The sequence below is a fragment of the Chrysochloris asiatica genome, unplaced genomic scaffold (assembly GCF_000296735.1).
Source record: "Chrysochloris asiatica unplaced genomic scaffold, ChrAsi1.0 scaffold00031, whole genome shotgun sequence".
In the NCBI taxonomy this organism is placed as follows: domain Eukaryota; kingdom Metazoa; phylum Chordata; class Mammalia; order Afrosoricida; family Chrysochloridae; genus Chrysochloris; species Chrysochloris asiatica.
Window position 1 is genome coordinate 861,654 of NW_006408549.1, and position 22,671 is coordinate 884,324.

Sequence of the window (22,671 nt, forward strand, 5' to 3'; positions counted from 1 at the left end):
CAAATGGTGTCATTGTTGATGTCAGATGAATCTTAGTTGAAAGCAGAGAATATTAGAAAGATAGTTACTTGGACTTTATTGACTATAAAAAGGTATTCCACTGTGTTTACAATAACAAACTATGATTAACATTGTGTAGAATGGGTATTCCAGAACACTTAATTGTACTCACGAGAAACCTCTACAAAGACCAAGAGTCAGTTGTTACAACAGAACAAGAGGATACTGAATACTTATTCAATCTGTATGATGAGCAAATAACCCAATAAACTGGATTATCTGAAGTAAAGCATGGCATCAGGATTAGAGGAAGACTCATTTAACAACCTGTGATATGTAGATGGCACAACTTTGCCTGCTGGAAGTGAAGAGCACCTGAAATACTGATGTAGATCAAAGATATGACTTTCAGTATGGATTGCAACTCAATATGAAGAAAATGAAAATTCTCACAACTGGACTAATAAACAACATCATAATAAATGGAGAAAACGTTACAGTCATCAAAGATTTCATTTCACTTTGATCCACAATCAGTGTTTGTGGAAACAGCAGTTAAGGAATTAAATGATGTATTAGGCAAATCTACTGCATAAGACTTCTTTAAGTGTTAAAGAGTAAAGATGTCATTCTGGGGACTAACGTATGCCTAACTCAAGCCATGGCATATTCAATCACCTCATATGCATGCGAATATTGGACAAGGAATAAGGAAGACCAGAGAATTGATGTATTTGAATTGTGATTGAAAAGTGCCATGGACTGCCAGAAGAACAAACCAATCTGTCTTGGAAGAAGTACAGCCAGAATGTTCTTTAGAAGTCAGGCTTGGCAAGACTTCGTCTCTCATTCTTTGGACATATTGTTGGGAAGAATCAGTCCCTGGAGAAGGATATCATTCTTGGTAAAGTGGAGGGCCAGCAAAAAAGAGGAAGATCCCCCCAAAGATGGATTGACAGTGGCTACAAGAATAGGCTCAAACATAACAACAATTGTGAGGATGGTGCAGGACTGGGCAGGGTTTTGTTTCATTGTGCATAGAGCCACTATCAGCTGGAACCAACTGGACAGCATGTAATAACAATTGGCACAATTAAGGGATTCTGGTGGTATAGTGGGTTAAGCATTGGGCTGCTAACCAAATAGTTAGCAATTCGAACCAACCAGCTGCTTCACAGGAAAAAGAAAGCCAGTCTGCTTTCATAAATATCTGTTGTTGTTATTAGGTACCATTGAGTCAGTTCCAGCTCATATGTACAACAGAACAGAACACTGTCTAGTCCTGTGCCATCCTCACAATTATTAAACCTGAATCCATTGCTGTTGGCCCTGTGCCAAGCCATCTTTTTAGGGATCTTCCTCTTTTTTGCTGACCCTCTACTTTACCAAACATGATGTCCTCCCAGGACTATTCTCTCCAGATGACATGTTGGAAGTATGAGAGACAAAGTCTCACCATCCTGGCTTCTAAGGAGCATTCTAACTGTTCTTCTTCCCACACAGATCTGTTTGTTCTTCTGGCAGTCCATGGTACCATCAGTATTTTTCTCTGACACCACAACTCAAATGTATCAATTCTTTTGTCCTCTTCCGTATTCACTGTCTAACTTTCACAAGCATGTGAGGCTACTGAAAATACCATAGTGGACTGTATCAAATCTAAAACATTGTGTTTCTTGAAAGTGAAAAGAGAACCTACAACAATAGAAGAAATAATTGCAAACGATAAACTTGATAGGGTTTTAGTATCCAGAATATATAAAGAACCTTTACAATCAATAGCAAAAATGCAATTTAAAACGTGAGAAAGAACTTGAACAGAATTTTCTCCAAAGAAGATATACAAATGACCGACAAGCATTTGAAAAGATGCTCAAAGTCATTAGTCACTGGGACATTGCAAGTCAAAACCACAATGAGATACCATTTCATAACCACTAGAATAGCTACAATCAAAACAATGGAAAATAACAAGCGTTGGCAAGGACATGGAGAAATTGGAACCTTATATATTTACTGATGAGAATGTAAAATGGTGTAGCCACTGAGGAAAAGTTTGATGGTTCCTCAAAAAATAAACATATGATCCAGCAATTCTACCCCTATACGAATAAATAGTTATATATATATTTACACAAATACTTGTGCACAAATGTTTGTAGCAGCATTATTCACAATAGCCAAAAGATGGAAACAACTCAAATGTCCATAAGCAGATGAATAAACATATTGTGGTATATATGTACAGTAGAATAGTATTCTGCCACAAAAAAGAATGAAGCTCTAATACAAGGTACACATTGAATGGCCCTTGAAAGCATTATTCTAAGTGAAAATAGTCAAACACAAATATCGTATGATCCCACATACATGAAATATTTAGACTAGGCAAATGCATAAAGACAAATGTTTATTAGTGGTTACCAGGAGCTGTTGTTGTTATGTGCCGTTGAGTCAGTTCTGACCCATAGTGACCCTGTCTCTATAGGGCTTCCCAGGAGTGACTGGTGGGCTTGAGCCACCGACCTTGTGGTTTAAACAGACTTTGCTGTCCAGTGTATTAACCCACAGTACCACAAGGAGGAAATGGGGAGTTGTTGAAGGCATACTGAGTTTGCTTGTTGTTGTTAAAGTGCTGTCTAGTCGGTTTAGACTCACAGTGAGAGTCATATTGTGTCTAAGGTGTTTGAGGCTGTACATGTTTGAGGGAGCAGAAAACCTCATCTTTCTCCTGTAGAGTGGCTGGTGGGCTCGAAGTGCCAACTATGTGGTTCACAGTCCAGTGCTTCTTCTCAGTTTGTTTAAAATGATGAAGAACGTTGGGAAAAGGATGGTGATGTTGACTCCATACCTTAGGGAAATGAATTAATGTCACTCAATTATACACTTAAAAATGGTTAAATAGCAAATGTTTTGTTTTATATATATATAAAACCATGTTAAGAAAAACATTTCACTTCTACACATAGTGTTGTAGAGTTACAGCAATCTTACAGGTTTTCTCTGTTAGTGGTTTCTTAACTGTAGATACAAATTAGAATCACCTAGAGAGATTTTAAAACCCACTGACACGACACCTGGGTCCCACCCAGAAATTCTAATTTAATTGCTCTGGAATGGGTCGGGGTCACTTTGTAAAATCGGGGCTTAAAACTGAAGTTTCACCTGAGCCTGAACATTAAAACCACAATTTCGTAACCGCAGTTTTATATGATTCTCAGGTGATTCCTATATTGAGGTGTGCAAAGCACTGCTATAGTTGGTAGTTCTCAAGCTTTAGCATATATAAAAGTCACCTGAAGAGCTTGTTAAAACACAGATTTCTGGACTCCACCCAGATACCAGATTCAGTAGTTTTCATTAAGTGCCATTGAGTCCGTTTTGACTCATAGCAATCCTATATAGGGTTTCTAAAGAATGGCTGGTGGATCTGAACCACCTATATTGCAGTTAGCATTCTAGTACTTTTCCTACAATGCTACACCAGTGCTTCAGGTTTAGGATGGGACACATAAAAGTTCATTTCTAACTCAGTTCCTTCCAGGAGATGATCTTGCTGCAGGTCTGGTAATACTTTGAATGAGTGCCACTTTAGTACATTAGAGTTTTCTTAGCCATCCTTTTGAAATTTTTGTGGACCTTCTTTGCACCTTGTCTTTTTGTATACCACTGAACTAACTAATATAATCCTTCTGGTTAACTCAAGTGACTTAGTAACACAAGCAGGGACCAATTAACACAGATCTGGAAGGCAAAGTGTGTGCAGCGGGTCAACATGGTGATATGGAAACATTTGTACAACTAACATTATCTAACTGAAAGTTAAGAGGAAAGGAAAAACAAGTAGTGTGGTTAATGAAAGGAGTTCAAATACCAATGGAGAGGAGGGAAAGGAGCTTGTGAACAAGTGGTACCAACCTCACTGTTTAGTCCACTCACCTGTTATCTGTGTCCTTCTGAGCATAGTTACTATTTGTTGCCACAGATGTTTTCTAGTTGGACAATTGATTTGACTCTCATTGTCCTTCCTTAGCAGAGAACACTGTAGAAAATGGTCTCAGTTAAATTTTCTTTATCTTTCCTATTTTACAAATTAAGTATAATTTATATACAGTGAAATTAATCCTTTTTAGCACACAGTTCTGTGAATTTTGAAGTATATTCATAACATAGAAAATTTTCTTCACACTCAAAAGTCCTCTTATGATCCTTTATCAGCTTTATTGTTTCATCTGTCACTTTCTATTCTACTTTTCACTCAAAACTTTCAGGCCTTATTCTGTACGATACATTTAATAAGATCAGCTAACTGTACCAGTAATAGCATTTATTGAGTGTCATTTAATGACATGTTGTGTTCTGTGAGCCCTGATACATAGGAAATTATACCTAAAAAAAATATAGGTAAGTAATTTTGTTTATTGTTAGTGTTGTTAAGTGCCATCGAGTCAGTTCCAATTCATAGTGACCCTGTATAGGATTCCCAAGGAGCAGCTGATGGGTTTGAATTGCTAAGTTTGTGGTTTTCAGTCCAGTGCTGATCCTACAGTGCCACACCAGGAGTCCCATTTTGTTTATAGAGTTCTCTAGAAAATTATTACTATAGATTCCATTCGAACGACTTCATCATAAGTTGATTCTGACATTGAGTCTAAAATACTTAGTGATAAAAATCAAACACTAAAGTCTTCTGTGTGGATTGCTCCTCAATCCCTTTATCTTTCATTATTACTGCCTTTTACTGTCAGTGTCATTATAAATAAGATCTTTGGAGATCTGAAGTGAATATATGAGAATGATAATATCAGCAAGCTAAGCACTGTACCATTTTGCATGTTATGAATGTTGCTGCTGTTGCTGCATGCTGTCCTATACTGCCCTGCTGTGTTGTTCCAACTCAGAGCAACCTGGTAGGATCAGCACTGGATTGCGATGCACAAGGTCAGAGCTTCATACCCACCAGCTAGCTGCTCCTTGGAAACCCATTACAGGGTTGCTTTGAGTCAGAACTGACTTGATAGCATTTAACAACAATAACAGTAGGGTTTCTGAGGCTGTAAATCTTTACAAGAGCAGAAAGCCTCATCTTTCTCCCATGGAGCAGGTTGGTGGATTCGAACTGCTGGACCTGTGGTTAGCAACCCAATGTGTAACCCACTATACTATCAGGTTGCTAATGATAAAATGTACAAAAAACCCCAACACAGTGCTAAGGACAATTCATCATAACTTGACTACATCATAAGTCTCGAACTACCTCTGGTTATTAGGCACCTTGTGGTGTTGTTCTGTGCCATCAAATCAGTTAGATCAATAGAGACCCTATATACAACAGAATGAAATACTGCCCAGTCCTGCTCTAGCCTCATGATTGTTGATATGTTTGAGCCCATTGGTGCTGACATCATGTCAACCTATCTCGTTGGGGGACTTCCTCTTTTTCACTGATCCTCCACTTTACCAAACATAATGTCCTCCTTCAGGGACTGGTCCCTCGTGATAACATGTCCACTGTATGATATATGAAGTCTTTCCAGCCTTTTATGGAGCAGTCTGAATGTATTCTTCCAACATAGACCTGTTTGTTCTTCTGACAATATTCTTCTCCAACACCTTAGTTCAAATGCATGGATTCTTCTACAGTCTTCCTTATTCACTGTTCCACTTTCTCATGCATATGAGATGATAGAAAATACCATGGGTTGGGTAGGGCACACTTTAGTCCTCAAACTGCCATCTTTGCTACTGTACTCTTTAAAGAGGTCATGTGCAACAGATTTGCGAATGTAATATGTCATTTGATTTCTTGACTGCTGCTGCTTTGAGTGTTGATTGTAGATCCAGGCAAAATGCAGTCTTTGGCCACTTCAATCTTTTCTACTTTTATTGTAATGTTATTTACTGGCCCAGTTGTGAGGATTTTTGCTTTCTTTACATTGAGGAGCAATCCACACAGAAGACTTTAGTGTTTGATTTTTATCACTAAGTATTTTAAGCCCACTTTGCTTCCAGCAAGCAAAGTTGTATCATCTGCATATTTATAGGTTGTTAATGAGTCTTCTTCTAATCCTGATGCTACATTCTTCTTCATATAACCCATCTTGTCAAATTAATACAGATTAAATAGGTATGATAAAAGGATACAACTCTGATGCACAAATTCCCTGATTTTAAACCATTCAGAATCCCCTTGTTCTGTTCTAATGACTGCCTTTTGGTCTTTGTACAGGTTCCTGTTAGGCACCTACAGTGTATATATGATCTTATTACTTGTTCCAGATAATAAAACATCATATATATATGCCTTGCTTTCCAGCATCTTATATTCTAATGGAATTGATATTATAGAAAAAAATTAAGTAAATTTTTTGAATGATAAAATAATAAAACTACTATAACTTTGGAAACTAGAGGAAAACCACTTAGGCTTTCACCTCAGACTAAACAACTAGTAACTTGTTTTTCCTGAGATTAGTTGTGAATTTTCTGTTTTAATGCACTTAAACTTTTATATACTGATTGTTTCTTTTAATATTTCCATCAGCATTTTTTCATGTCTGTCATAGCTTACACTAATTAATAATATGATATAATGTTATATATATATACACATATACACATATATACCGTATTCAGAGGAGCTCTGGTACATAGTGGTTATGAGTTGGGCTGCTAACCTCCAGGTCAGTAGTTCAAAACTGCCAGCCGTTCTGTAGGAGAAAGATGAGGCGTTCTGCTTCCATAAAGATTTACAGCCTCAGAAACCCTACACAGGGTTGCTGTGAGTTGGAACCCACTCCACGGCACACTACCACCACCACCACCACCACATTCCGATAATACTTCTTTCTTGTCCATGTGACATTTAGATGTTTGTACTTTTTTAATTCATGTAGCTTCTCATGTTCTGGATTTAAATTATTTTTTCTTATAAGTTACCTTTAAGAATGAGAACAATAGCTGTTGAAATACAATGTCCCAAACTGAAAGGAAATAGTGCTACTAAGATATACATGCTTCTTTTAAACCATGGGCATTTTTGCTTCCTTTCCCCACCCGGCCTGCCCTGCCACCTTACAAACACAGTAGCTCGAAAATCTACTTAACTATAGAACAAAGTTTTTGTCTAATTTTCCCTCCAGGAAATGGTCTTTCCCATTCACATGGTAGAAGTAAAAATACACAAGCTTTGGCTTTTCTTTTTTTCTATTCTAAATAGCTGTTATATTTTTTATTGCATAAATGGGACTTTGGAAAAGAGGGAAAAAAACCCATTTATTCTAGTGGCAATGATGATTGGTGGTAGGTTTGGGGTAAGCAATCATCTAGTGATCAAAATAAATTTGCAGTGCATATGCAGAATTATGCTTTATTTTCTGTCCTTTAAATTTTTTGCTCATTTTTTTGTTCATGACCTCACTACTTTTTAGGAAGAAGAATCCAGTTCATTACAGCCTCCTAAATCTCCCAAGAAATCACCTAGAGCGAAAGCAGCAATCCAAAAGCCTCCGAAGAATGAGCCTTCATGTCCAGGTTCCTCTAAGGATGATGTAACTGAGAAAAGGTAAGTGCCCCCTTTTATGTGCCGAGTACTTTTCCACAATAATAAGCTTTTAAAACAATTTAAAAATTAAATAGAAATTGAAAACGAAATAGACTTTTAATCTGAGTTCTTATAGTTCATAAGATTTGTATTTGTATTTTTGTTAACTGTCATTGAGTCTATACCAACTCATAGCAAACCTGTGTAGGATTTCCAAGGAATGGCTGGTGGATTTGAACCACCAACCTTGTGGTTAACAGCTCGTTACTTATCCTAGAGGAGTATATTTCCGTTACATGGTTGAAGTTAAGTTAGGACTCCAGATTAGTCATTTTAAAAAGATGGTGGCTATGATCTATACCTCTGATCTTCAGCCTCAAAGATTGTATGTAGTCTTTGAGCTTTGTGGTATTTGAGGAAATAATACAAGTTGATGGGTTTAACAAACAAATTTATTCTCTCACAGTTCAGAAGGCTAGAAGTTCAAATTCAGAGCCTGGGCTCTAGAGAAAAGTCCTTATCTCCTTTCAGTATCTGAAGATCCAGCATCCATTGGAAATCTCTACAAGTCTTGGCATCAATCTTTCCTTAGATTTAGAAAGTTCAACATAAAGAAAACAAACTTCTCACAACAGAACAAATAAGCAACATCATGATAAATGGAGAAAAGATCGAAATTGTCAAGGATTTCATTTTTCTTAAGTCCATAATCAATGCTCATGGAAACAGCAGTCAAGATATAAAATGACATATTGCACTGGCAAATCTGCTGCACAAGACTTCTTTAAAGTGTTAAAGAGCAAAGATGTCACTTTAAGTAACTAAGGTGCACCTGATCCAAGCCATAGCATTCTCTATCACTTCATATATGCATGTGAAAATTGGACAGTGACTAATGAAGACTAAAGAAGTGATGCCTTTGAATTATGGTTTTGGCTAAGAATATTGAAATAATCATGGAATGCCAAAAGAACAGATTTATCTTGGAAGAATGCTCCTTAGAAGCAAGTATGGTGAGATTTGCCTCACATACTTTGGGCATGTTCTCATGGAAGAGGACACCATGCTTGGTAAATTGCTGAGTAAGTTAATAAAATTGGTTTATCAAATAAGAGAAGACTACCGATGAGACGGATTGACACAGTGGTGGCAGCAACAGTGGTCACAAGCATAACTATGATTGTGAAGATGTTTCTTTCTGTTTTGCATAGGGTTGTGAGTCTGAACCAACTCAACAGCACCTAACAATTGGAGTTTCACAGTGCAGGGATCCAACGTCTAAAGGACGCTCCCTACTCCTGGCTCTTCTGTCTTGGTGGTACCAGTTTCTTCTCTCTATTTACTTCTTGCTCCTTTTATCTCTGTAAGATAAGAGATGTTGCAGCCCACACTCCTGGAAACCCCCTTATGTCATAATAGGATTCTAATGGTATTAGGGCATTGTAGCCCACCCATTAGTCCTGTTATTGGTTTATCACATCAGATCACACCATGGGGAACCATCACTTAGCTGCCACATGGCATCATTGCGTAACTGCCAAAGCATGAAGACTCATGATTCAGCCAAGTTGGTACAGACTTTGGGGGACACAATTCAATCTGTGACACCCTCCGATTCTTATTTAGCTCTATTCAATATTTCTCAAACTTGAGAACTCAAAAGATTCTCAGGCTACAAAGTGGCTTCAAAACATGTTTGGACAAATTCCATTATCCTTTAATTACATTTTTTTCACAAACTTTTTGAAGCCCCCTCATAATGTTTGTTTAATACAGTGTATTATTTTATTCCTTTAGATTTTCCTACCTATTTACCCTTCTCATTGTTCTTTATTTCAACTGGGATTGTTTTCCTTCAGCCTGAAGAAATATCCTTTGCTAGTAACATAGGTGTAGGTCTAATTCTGAATAATTTTTTGCTGAATAATTTATCACATTAGCTTCATTCTTTTATTTTTAATTGAGATAGAATTCACATAGTGTAAGATTTGCCATTTTGAAGTGTATGATTCAGTAGTTTTTAGTATATCCTCAAAGTTGTGCAACCTTCTCCATTAGCTAATCCTGGAATATTTTCATTACTCAAAAAGAAATCCCATACCCATTAGCAGTCACTCCCCGTCTCCCAGTCCTGGCAACTGCTGATCAACTGAGTCTCGATGAATTTGTGTTTTCTGGATATTTCATAACAATCATGCATGTGGCCTTTTGCATCTGGCTTATTTTACTTTAGCATAATGTTTTCAGGGTTTATCCGTGTTACATTTGCATTTATTCTTAAATGATTTTTTTTTTTTTTTTTGCTGGTTATGTAATTAAAGATTGGTAACTATTTTCTTTCGCTTTGAATGTATCATTCTGTTTCCTTCTAGCGTTCATTGTTTCAGTTGAGATGTTCACTTTCTGGCTAATTGTTTTTCTTCTGAAGATTATATATCTTTTTCTATAGCTGCTTTAGGAGTATCTTTGCATGTTATTTATTTTTGTAGTTTTTCTCTGATATGTTTCAGTGTGGGTTTCCTTTTAACTCACTTGGGGTATTAAGTCTGTGACTTTGATGTATCACATAAGTTTAGGAAAATTCTCAGCTGTAATTTCTTCTAATCTTGTTTCAAGCCCAATTTTTCTCTTCTCTCACTCTCAATTTCCAGTTCAATATATGCTAAACTCTTTCTATCTCTCCTCTAATACCCTGTCTTCTGTATTCTGTCATTTATCTGCCACGTAGTAACCTGGAAACTGATGCATGTAACTAAATTTTATTTGAGAGGAACCAGCAACTTAGTTTGCTAATAGATTGGGGTCGAAGTGGATTGGTGAGGTGGAACAAATACATTATTGTTGGTAAATTCTTTGAGTCAGTTCCCACTCATAGTCATACTGTATAGGGTTTCCCAGGAGTGACTGATGAGTCTGAAGTACCAACCTATCGATTCAAACTGACCTTGCAGTCTAGTGCTTATCCTACAGCCTATGGTGGTGGTGGTGGTATGCTGTGGAGTCCGTTCCAACTCATAGCAATCCTGCATAGGGGTTCTGGCTGTAAATCTTTATGGGAGCAGAAAGCCTCATCTTTCTTCCATGGAATGGCTGGTAGTTTCAAACTGCTGACCATGGGTGAGCAGCCTGATTCGTAACCACTACGCTACCAGAGCTCCTTATCCTACAGGCATATAGGGATCTTTGAAAAGAAGATTTAGAATAATTACAGTGGGGAATAGGAGAGAGAGTGATATAGGAAAATATACAAAGATAATGTCTAAAATCATTAGTCTAACTCCAAAATTTTTCATTATCTGACACCAACCTATCTTATACAAATCTCTGTGAAATCCACTGAGCATTAGGATTAAATTTGATAATATGAATTATATTTCACACCATGCTTACTCTGTATTACTGTTTTTAGTGGTGGTTAAGTTCATTTTCACATATGGCAGCCCCATAGGGTTTTCAGGGCTGTGGCCTGTTACAAGGCCTGTCTTCCTTGGCACCCTTGGGTAGGTTGCAAACTGTCTATCTTTGGGCTTGTAACTGAGTGCTTAATCATCTGCACCACCCAGGGACTCTGATATAGTATAGTTTCCTCTTGCCTTAAGCAAATTGCCTAACTTGTTGTCTTTTAAATAAGGCTTTCCCTACCTACCTTCACTCATTGCTATTTTCCCCATCCAAAGAACCTCTTGCTCTCTATGTTATTAAGTGCCACTGAGTTGGTTCCCATTCATTGCAATCCTGTATAAATTTTCTGCCTTTGAGTTATGGTGTTAGAGGAAAATACTGAAAGTGCCATGGGCTGCCAAAAGAACCAATAAATCCGTTTTGAAAGAAGTGCAGCCAGAGTGCTCCCTGGAAGCCAAGATGGCTAAACTTTGTCTCCCATACCTTGGACATATTGTCAGGAGGGAGCAGTCGCTGGAGAAGAATATCATGTTTGATAAATTGAAGGGTAAGAGGAAAAGAGGAAGACCCCCGATGAGATGGATTGGCCAAGTGGCAGCATCGATGGACTCAAGCGTGGCAACAGTAGTGAGGTTGGCCCAGGATTGGGCAGTGTTTTGTTCTGCTGTACACAAGGTCGCTGTGGGTCGATACCAACTCGATGGTACCTAACAACAACAAAAATCTTTGTGGGAACAGAAAGCCTAATCATTCTCCCAAGGAGTGGCTGGTTTGAACTGCTGACCTTGTAGTTCGCAGTCTAATGCTTATCCTACACAGAATAAATCTACTCATTTTTTTTCAGGGTTAGGAAAAATCTCATTTCTTAAAATACTCATACAGGTTGAAAGGTCTTCTCATTCTTACACTCTCAGAATATTTATCTATTTCAATCATTTGGTGTCTGTAATATGCTCCCTTGAATTCTTTTATTGTGAATTGCCTTTCTACATAAGTGTGCCTCATTTTCTCCACCACCTTCTTAAAGCCTAGAACTGACTTTTATGCTTTTTTCATTCTGATTCTCACAGTGCTCAAAAGCACACCCAAGATTGCATACCAGGCATACCAAAGGTGCTCAAAATATGCTTGTTGATTGGTTGGTTCTCGTCTTTATAATTTACAGGCCAAGGCGCTTATCAAGCAGCAAAATCATTCATTTAACTTATTTTACTGACATTTCTGAATGTCTGAAGCCGCAGCTGGAAAGAAAATATACTTATACAGAAGAACCTAAGGTATGTATTTTGAACAGGGACAAACCTAATTCCACATTTAACTAATTTTCCTTTGATTTTAGAGGGTTTTTTTGTTTGTTTTTTAAGTTACCATTACACTTTTTATTTATTTTAACATTTTATTGTGATTTGAGTGAGAGTTCACAGATCAAATTGGTTTTCCATTCAACAGTTCGTACACATCTTGCATCATGACATTGATCGCCATCCCAAAGATATAACAGCTCTCTTCCCACCTTCCCCCTACCTTCCTGCCTGTTGGGCTTTATTTCTAGGCACACGCTGCATGTTGATTGTTCTGAGGAGTATGTACTTCCATGGGCTTGCTATTCACTTGATAGGCCTGTCTGTTTTTTGGCTAAAGAGTCATGGCATTATGATTGTAAAGGAGAGCTATTAACCTATTTACCTACTGTGGCACTGTATGATAAAGTACTGGACTGCAAGGTCAGTTTGATCCACAAGGTCAATGGTTCAAACTCACCAGCCACTCCTTGGAAACCCTATACAGGGTCTTTGTGAGTCAGAACTGACTCTACAGCACTTAAAAACAACAGTAGCATTAACCTACTGGATGGCTCCTAACAACTACTGTCTCTTAAACAGTAAGTTGACATTTATGCAATGCAGAGATGCGGAAGTAAAGTTTCATTAAAGATTGTTACTTTGATAAGATAGTTTAAACAAACTAAACAACTAAATTCTCTCTGGCCATCTTTAGACAGATTCACTGTAATCACTTTTCTTATTCGTTGATAAGATTCTTGGAGTTGGTAATAAACAAAATTGTGCTCTCTAAAAAAAGTTGAATCAAGGAGTGAGTTCAGTTCCTTGTTTGAAGGGTGTCTAAGGGCTGTAGTCTTGGAATTCCTCCAGTTTCTATCAGACTAGTAATTTTTTTTTTCACTAACATAATTTATTTTTCCCTTGCAAAAGGATTTTTATGCAAAAATTTCCACATGCTTCCTTTTGTGGTAACATATTCTTAAGCAGTCCACTGATTACTGTTTTCAGAAACAACTGTTCTGACTGTGGTATGATGAAACTTCAAACCCAAAATAAGAAATGAGCCCTTTTGACAGTTTTTACTAATTTTTTAATAATAGATAAGAATGCTATTTGATTTTTTTTATGTCTTCAGACTTTAGAATCTTCTAAAGGTGGAACATTTCCAGAGCATGGCTACCTTGATAGATGGATTTAATGTACAAGTTCTAGATGAAAATTTCACATTCCCAAAGGATTATACTTTAGGTAAAAATCTCAGCCCAAATATAGTCTGAGCACTTAGATCTAACTTTGTATAACCATTTTATTTTAAACACACAGTTTTTTTTTTCTTTTAATTAGGCTTTAGACTTTTTTTGTTGTTGTTGTTCCTTACTAAATCCATTAGACATTAAATTCTTACCTCAGAATTAGTTTAGAAGGAGAGGTGGAGAGAAAGTGAGAGATTATAACTAAAAAAGCAAGACCCTTACTTAGACCCTTGATCATGTCACAGTTACTTTAAGATTACAAAGAAGTCATCTGAGTTTCACAAAACCAAAAGTAGCAAGTTCAGGTGAATAGTAGCTATCCTTTTGTATTCTGAAGTCATTCTTGTACTCAGAAAGAGGCAGCATTTTGTGTTTCAAGAGTGATATTAGAGTTGCCAGCTTTGTTGGCAGAAAAGCTCCTAAACGGCAACAATTTATGAGCATTTGTACTGCCATTTACTCGTTGCAGGCCACGACCTGTGCCGGTGAGGCTGTCCAAAGAGACTCCCTAAGGATAGTTAATGAGCAGCACTGAGAGGCCTTGAAGATAGTTCTTTTTATAACCCTGTTGGCGCTATAATAGCAGCACCTCAAGGCTAAAACAACAGTAAATATGTATGAAAGAGGCCACCAACAGAGATTTGGAGGACTCCTAAAATGGTATCATCGTGCCTGAAACACGAAAATAAATGAGGTTGGACAGTCACTGCAACATTAAGTTTGAAATCAGATGGGTTATAGTGGAATGAGCACTGCCACTCTAGTTGGCTTCATAAATGAGTCTTATATGACAGTCATATGCAAACTTATGACATTAATTACATATATGATACAAAACAGTCCAGTGGGGAAATGACAGTGTGGTAGATTTATGAAACCCTGTCATCGTACAATTCCATAAAGGAATACAATGTATCTGGGTGGATAATGAACTTCTGTTTTGCTATCTAGGTTAAAATCTCTTCAGACGTGGGTGCCTTGGGAGGATTTGACATGGAAAATTTGTTGCAGTCTTTGTATATAGAAAATAGAGCTGGATTCTTCTTTACTAAATTCTGTGAGCATTCAGGAAACAAGGTATAAAGTGATTTTTTTAAAATCAAATTTTATGATTTTGCTTTAGTTGAAAATAAGATAGTTTGACATTTTCTCAGTGCTCAAATAATTGTATTTCATGTTAAAATTCCTACCTCCTTTAGTAAGAAATGTCATAATTCGTATACAGTAAAAGTGTTAAATCTTTAGTTTACTATCCAAAGAAAATTAGATACAGATAGACAAGGATTGATTTGGATTACTTGCAATATTTTCATAAAACTTTGTTTCAATGCACTAAGTTCTGAACTACTATATTTTAAATTGGGAGTTCATTTCTCGCCGTCCTTTAAGTTTTAATAATTTGAATAATTACTAATTATAATGAATAGTTGCAAATCTATATACAGTTTTCTTTTTGTTTGTTTTTAACCATAAAAATTGTTTTCATTTTGATCAACTGAAAAGTATTTAACTGGTAAATTATCAGTGCAATATTTAGTTCTGGTTTGATATACATTTGCCTATCTATATCAAAATACCTCCAGATTTTGGTTTCATTCCAGAAATGTGTGGTTACATTTCCATGCCAGAAATATGTAGCTCTTTAACTGTTAACTAGAACACTTACTATTTTAATGACCAAATTACGTGAGAGACACACATGTACAAAAATACTGTTCTAGAGAAGATACCAGTAAGTATGTTGTATTGCTGACTGTTTGTGATAGAAGATTAAAACCATCTTAAATTAAAACTGATTTATGGTAACACCAAGGAGTTAAATAATTATACTTGAAATCAGAGCTTTCTCAACTTTAATAACTGGGTGGTAATAATTTATGTACTTTTCCCATCTGCAGTTGTGGAGGAACTGCGTGTACTTTTGGTTTGACCTACAGGCTTATCATCAGCTTTTCTACCAAGAAACACTTCAGCCTTTTAAAGTATGCAAGCAAGCCCAAGTAAGTAGTAAATAATGTTGACTCAGCATGGAGCTCTAAATACACAGAGAAAGGAAAAGTTCTGTGCCGTCCCAAATAAGAGGAACCTGGGAGTACAGGCAAATAGGCAACAGTTAAACTGTTGCCATAGGTTTATTTTCTTTAAATGTCAGCAGGATATTGTTTCATAATCTGGTTTGTGGATTCTCATTTTATCTGTTTTATTTGGTCTGTTTTATTTTCTCTTTGCTGCCAACTACTTATTCTCAACAGAGGACAACCCATCTTTTTTGCTAATTTATATATTTTGGGTTTGATTCTGAGTGACTTAAAAGAGATCCCTTGAAGTAAATCGTTGGAAGTGAGTGAGAACAGCGGCATTGACCAAGGATGTGCTCTGAGATTCCTGCAGAACTCAGCTGTTAGGAAGCACCATTGAGTGGTTCCTTCTCATAGCTACCCTGTATAGGATTTCCAAAGTTTTAAATCTTCCCGGAAGCAGAAAGCACTTTCTTTTTACCACAGAGTGTCTGGTGAGCTAGAACCGTGAACATTGTGGTCCGTAGTCCAGTGCTTACTGTATGAAGCCACCATGTTCCCATATGCAGTGTGTACTGCTCAGTGTTCTTTTGGCCGTCAGACCATATCCTTGGTCCCATAGGGTATTTTTTAAAGCACATCTCCTTTTGTTTATTATTTCCCCGTAATGGTTTTAAAGACAGACTGACATGACAACAATGGACCCAAACATAGGCATCCTTCTGTGGTGCATATGAGTTGGAACACACTTGACGACACCTAACAAGAACTACAATGATTTTAAAGACCTCCAGCTCCTAGAGCGAATGAGCACTGGGGCCCAGCACACAGATCCCAATCCCAAAGTGCCTCCTCCCCACTTATTTCACCTGCCTTTCAGTCCTGGCACCAGGCAGCGGCTTCTGTGGCTCTTTTGCTCCAGCCATGGGTGCTGGCAGTGCCGGCTGAGCTCCTAGCTCTGGGTGCCAGAGGCTATACACAACCAGGAAGCAGTTGCACTATCAGGGTGGTGGCAACCAGGGCTGCCCCGGCCAGCTTTGCTGCCAGCACCCAGACACCCGTTCCCACAGCCACCTCTCTGCATCCTCTCGTGCTCCTTGCTGCACTCCTGGACAGGTGTATAGCCCTTATCTGTGGCCAGTGTAGTCCCAGACCAGCCTGGCCGCACACCTGGCAAGGCTGGCCTCCTGTATCCAGTGGATACTTTTCTCAGGCTCCTATAAAATCCACTTTACAGGGATTTAATTACTGATTATGGGGGATGGGGCTAGGGGTGCGAATACCTATATCTACAATGGGGGCTTTGAAAAGTTTGTAGAAAAATTCCATTATCTTTTCATTCCTATTTTCTGTGAATTTTTTGAAGCCCCCTCATCATATGGTGCTCACACAAGGTTCAAATTGCGAAACATCCTTTTTCGGGGCACGTATAGTGGCTGTGGAACAGTACATTCCTGCTGTGAGGCTACTGACCTGTCTGGAAGTTAGGAAAGGGTGCTGACTGACTGGGTGGTAAAAGGCCTTGCAGCCTCCTGGGCTTCTGTGCTGCATGCAACATACGACAGATACTCAGGGAGTTAAGAATGTCTCCAGACCACCCTGAAGCAAAATAGAGAAGGAAAAAAAATAGATGAGGAAGAACAGAGGATTCTCTGCAAGGGAGGCTGAGAGTGGCCTCTCTTATTTTGGGGCCAGGGAGAGTAGGGTGCGGAGAAGGGGCAGAAAAGGAACAGAATTATAACTAAAGCAAACTTACCGCTTCAGGTTTTTGGTCAGTAGGCTCTTCTGATCTTTTATAGCAAGAAGTCTTCAAGCCTAGCAAACTTCCAATAACTTCTCTATCTGTTGGCCACTTAAGTGGTTCTTATCATCTGCAACAATCCCATCCAGAGAACCTGCCCGTGAACCATGCTGAGAAACCTAGTTTTGTAGTTTTCGTTGTTGTATTATATTAAGTCATCTTATTTGGGACAGCAGAGGTTACGGCTGGATGTTTGTTGTTACTTCCACCACCCTGATTCTGGCATTAATAATTAGGCTTCGTAAAGCAGCTGACAAAGCTTGGTACTTTTTCATGTGAGAATAAGGGCTTCAGCTCCTACAGAGCCCAGAACTGGCTCTAGGAAATCATGAAACTATATCTCTAATTTGTCTCTGAGACCACACAGTTGGGATGTTCTGGTTGTTAATCCTTTACGTGTAATTTGCTACTTCTCCCCCCTAACCTATTGCCCCTGTCTTCTAAAGCACCACCCTTTATTTTTATTTTATTTTTTACTATACAAAGAGTACTTCTTCAGAAATCGCAGCTGCTTAACTAAGTGCCCCTTTTGTTAATAATCACCATATTTCTATGAACTCGTACAAGAGGACATTTTATTTTATTTTGGTAAATTCTTACTAATGGTAATGTTCTACCATCTATAAATGACTGTAAAGCAGTAGAAAGTCAGTTTTTGGTTATTCTGAGATTGATTGTTTTGTTTGAGAATTATCTGTTAGCATTAGACTGCTAACTGCAAGGTCAATGGTTCAAACCAACCAGCTGCTTCTTGGAAACTCTATACAGGGTTGCTATGAATTGGAACCAAGAACAACAACATTAGGTATTAGGGGCCTAGATTGCTTCTAGAGGAGTCAAACTAGGGTGGGCAAAGGGAGCAATAGAGACATTTGATTTTAGGTGAAAAAAGAAAAATGAACATTGAAATCCATGTGATTAATTTGTTTTGTTTGCTTTTTGCTTCTTTGGTTTTTTCATTTTATTTTTTGATTAGAGGAACAATTGTCTGAATAAGTTTAGGTTTAGTGATCCAAGATCTCTCTGACTCCAGATACCAGAATTGTCTCATGTGCCATAATCCTATAGATTTGTTTTACTCAGTGAAGTATTATTCCTTTCTTCATATGGTTTTCTTGAAGGGAAAATTTACAGTGTAGGCCTTTATATTGATAAGGCCAATTGTAGAATATAATCAGCTGGCACTGTTAAAAGCACTACAAACTTGATTTTATGTTGTTTTTTTATGCATCTGTTAAACTGAATGCTAGGAGACTGAGAGGTGGTTCCTAGAGACTTGTAGAATTTTCTGTATTTGAATGAGCAAATTACATACCCATAATGCATTAACCCACAAAGGAGCTCTGGTAGCGTAGTGGTTACAAATGGGGCTGTGAACCACAAGGTCAGCAGTTCGAAACTAGCAGCTGCTCCATGGGAGAAAGATGAAGCATTCTGTTCCCATAAACATTTTACAGCCTTGGAAACCCTGTACAAGGTCACTATGAGTTGGAACCAACTTCACGGCACACGACCACCACCAATGCATTAACAATCCACAACACCACATCATGACTCCAGCTAATGACAACAAAAATCTTTATTCCCCCATGAAATGTCTTAGAATAGGCAGACTGGATGAGGATGTGGGATCAGTAACAGTAATTTAGCATGAGTATCTATCTGTAGGACTCTGGAGTCCTGGTGTGGCGCTGTGAGCTAATGCGCTGGACTGCAGGGTCGGTTTGAACCACAAGGTCAGTGGTTCAAGCTCACCAGCTGCTCCTCAGAAACCCTATGTACTGTCGCTATGGATTGGAACTGACTCAACAGTACTTAACAACAGCAACAACAACTGTAGTCCAAGAGTTTGAACTAGTCTTGGGCATGCCCTGGAGATTTGATTTCCATGGTTTCAGATTGAATAGTGCTCAGCTGAAACCAGCTGAAATGATCTAAACAAGGAGAAAGAGAATCAACACCATGGTGCAGAGATAGTCTTTGGCCCTAGCAGCAGTTTGCCAGGAGGACCATGTGTATCAATACTAAGATTTGGAGCCTACAGTGCTCCCACAAATCGTTCTACAGCTTTTCTGATGTTACACATTTAGAATGAAGCATGCCTGAGACCCTCTGTTTTTGTAACTTCCCTCCTCATAGAAATCTCAACAGCTGCATTTATAATTTACCCCTCTCCTCCCTTCCCACAGAATACATATTGACATTTTTCTCAGAAGTAAGCATGTATGATGTTGTTGTTGCTGTTAGGTGTCTCCGGGTCAGTTCCGACTCATAGTGACCCTATCCACAACAGAACGAAGCATTGCCCGGTCCTGGGAGGTCTTCACGATTGTTGTTAAGCTTGGGCCGGCCCATTGCTGCTGCCACTGTGTCAGTCCATATTGTTGTGGGGTCTTCCTCTTATTCACTGGCCCTCCATTTTACCAAGCAGGATGTACTTCTCCAGGACTGGTACCTCCTGATAATGTGTCTTAAGTATGAGAGACAAAGTCTCACCATCATCCTGGCTTTGAAAGAGCTTTCTGGCTGTACTCCTTCCAACACAGATTGGTGTGTTCTTCTAGCAGTCCATGGATTTTTCAATATTCTTCTCCAACACCATAACTCAAATGCATCAGTTCTTCTATGGTCTTCCTTATTCATTGTCCAACTTTCACATGCATATGCTTAGTACCATGGTTACATTTCCTGATTTTAAACCAATCAATGTCCCTTGTTTGGTTAGAACGACTGTCTCTTAGTCTATGTTCAGGTTCCTCTTGATCACAATGAAATGTTCCAGCACATTCATTTTCCACTATGTTGTCCATAGCTTGTCATGATCCACACAGTTGAAAATACCCTGGCTTGGGTCAGGTACACTTTAGTCCTCAAACCAACATCTTTGTTGAACACTTTAAAGATGACTTGTGTAGCAGATTTGCCTAAAGCAATATGTCATTGGATTTCTTGACTGCTGTTTCCATGAGTGTTGATAGTCAAACCAAGCAAAATGAAGTCTTTGACAAATTCAATCTTTTCTCCATTTATTCTTGATTTATTGGTCCAGTGGTGAAGATTTTTGTTCTCTTTACATTGAGGTGCAGCCCATACTGAAAGCTGTGGTCTTTGATATTCATTCATCTTTAAGTATTTTAAGTCTTCTTCACTTTCAGCAAGCAACGTTATATCATCGGCATATCACAAGTTGTTAGAGTCTTCCTCCAATCCTGATGCCATGTTCTTCTTCATATAATCCAGTTTCTCAGATTATTTGTTCAGCATACAGATTCTGCAAATATGATGAAAGACTACTCTGGAGAAGTCAGCAAGAAACGGCAAACAGATCTTTGCGAGTCTACCCCACTGTAACCCGAAGGAGGAAATCTCGCGATGTTGGGGTGCTCACAGAGTGCTTATCGGAGACAGTCAGCGGAGGTTCTCTGGGGTCAATAATGATGGGGTTCGCCTCATCCCCCTCCGCCGGTACCTCTCCGCTAAATCTATCCGGGTCTGCATCTGCTTGCTGGAGAAGCTGAACAGGTGCTCGAGAGTCTCTTCCCTGTAGGTGGTCCCATTGACCGAGACCTGGAGTTCTTAATTCTCATAGCTGACAGCTGCGAGGAATTCAGACTGGAGTATTCCGTTAGAAATGAGTTGCACAATTGAGAAGGCACTTACTGATGCCAAAGCTCTTGTAGAAAGACTGAGAGATCATGATGATGCAGCGGAATCTCTCATTGAACAAACCACAGCTCTCCATAAGTGAGTAGAAGCAATGAAGCAGTACCAGGAAGAAATTCAAGAACTTAATGAAGTTTCAAGACACCGACCACGGTCCACATTAGTTATGGGAATCCAGCAAGAAAACAGACAAATCAGAGAATTACAACAAGAGAACAAAGAATTATGTACATCCCTGGAAGAACATCAGTCTGCTTTGGAATTTATAATGAGAAAATACCGAGAACAAATGTTTAGACTACTAATGGCAAGCAAAAAAGGTGATCCAGGTATTAATAATGACGCTAAAAGAGCAGCACTCCAAGGAATTAATTACAAGCACATGATGACCAAATAACTGAAGTGGCAGCAGTAACGAGGAAAGCCATTGAAATTGATGAGCAACAGGGTTGCAAGGAACAAGAACGAATATTCCAACTTGAACAAGAAAACAAAGGTTTGAGACAAGTCCTTCAAATAACTCGAGAATTATTTTTGAACCTTAGGAAAGATGATACATCGGAAAGTACGTCTTTGTCAGCATTAGTGACCAATAGTGACCTGAGTCTAAGGAAGAGCTGAAGAGCTTCTAAGCATGTGAGCTTCTTGCATTAGCTCCAAACAGTCACTGGGATTAGCCCACTAAATGTATGACTGAGTAACAGAAAAATCAATCCCAATCAAGCTTTTATAATATGTATATACACGCACATACTATGTACAGTATACTGGTAATGACATTTTTAAGGGATAACCAAAAAAAAAAAAAATTTATTTAAATGGCCATTGACTTAATTCCAAAACATAATTGAAAGGCAGAAATTAAGCCATTTCTAATTGGTGAACAGATGAAGGGTTTCACAGTAACTGCTAAGTATAAAGAGCGCTTTCAGCAGTACTCTTGGCTAGTTCTGGATGATATTTTGGTAAATTTGAATATTTCTAGTTAGTGTTTAGGGATTAATATAGAATTATCCCATTTTAAAAATACAAATTTTGCCATGGCTTTGTGAATGAAGTTCCTCATATGAAGTCTTAGACTTCCTGTTTGGTGTCAGAGTTAACAAATGGCTTCTAAACTAGCTAAAACTTCAGCTTTAGTAACTGCATGTCTACCTTCCCATTAATTGAAATTTTTGTCAAAAGTACTTTAAAGGCTTTAATAATGTTTTGTACTCAGCATAAACAAAACAGATGATTTAATTTTAGCTGATTTACCCTAATTGATACTTGGCTAACAATTTTTCATAACTTGCTAAGTGTATGACATATTTCAGGAATGAAAGTGAAGGAATATTACTTTCTAAGAAAGATCTTTTGAGAGACATATTTAGTAGATTAAACTACTCCTTTGAAAGAAAGTTTTGGTTCTAAGTCATTAGTGAAGATGAGATTTTTCTCTTCTTTGGTTGATCTTTAAGAATATTATGTAGCTCATTTAGCTAACAGTGGAAATGTGTGATATATATCACATGAAGTATGGCAATTTCAAAGTAAATTGGGAATTCCCCTGGCCTTTACTGTTTGTTATTGCTTTTTAATACAAACAGTGAAAAGTACATTTTAATTTCAAGAAACTATTTGGTATCATACAAACTTTAGTCAAAAGGGAGTGAAAATCTATGGACTTACAAGTATATTTTGTGATTTTACAAAATATCAAATATCT

General features: G+C 38.0%; 1 protein-coding gene and 1 pseudogene across 1 annotated transcript in view; both read left to right on the forward strand.

The window, feature by feature from the left end:
• The window catches only part of RGS22 (regulator of G-protein signaling 22), a 184,067-nt gene that overhangs the window by 46,352 nt on the left and 115,044 nt on the right, over nt 1-22,671 (forward strand). The window contains exons 9-12 of the mRNA XM_006859251.1: nt 7,431-7,564; nt 12,111-12,222; nt 14,433-14,558; nt 15,380-15,481. Coding sequence (XP_006859313.1) covers nt 7,431-7,564; nt 12,111-12,222; nt 14,433-14,558; nt 15,380-15,481 — 474 coding nt within the window. The remainder of the gene's footprint in view (nt 1-7,430; nt 7,565-12,110; nt 12,223-14,432; nt 14,559-15,379; nt 15,482-22,671) is intronic.
• On the forward strand, nt 20,932-21,584 carry LOC102838169 (annotated as a pseudogene).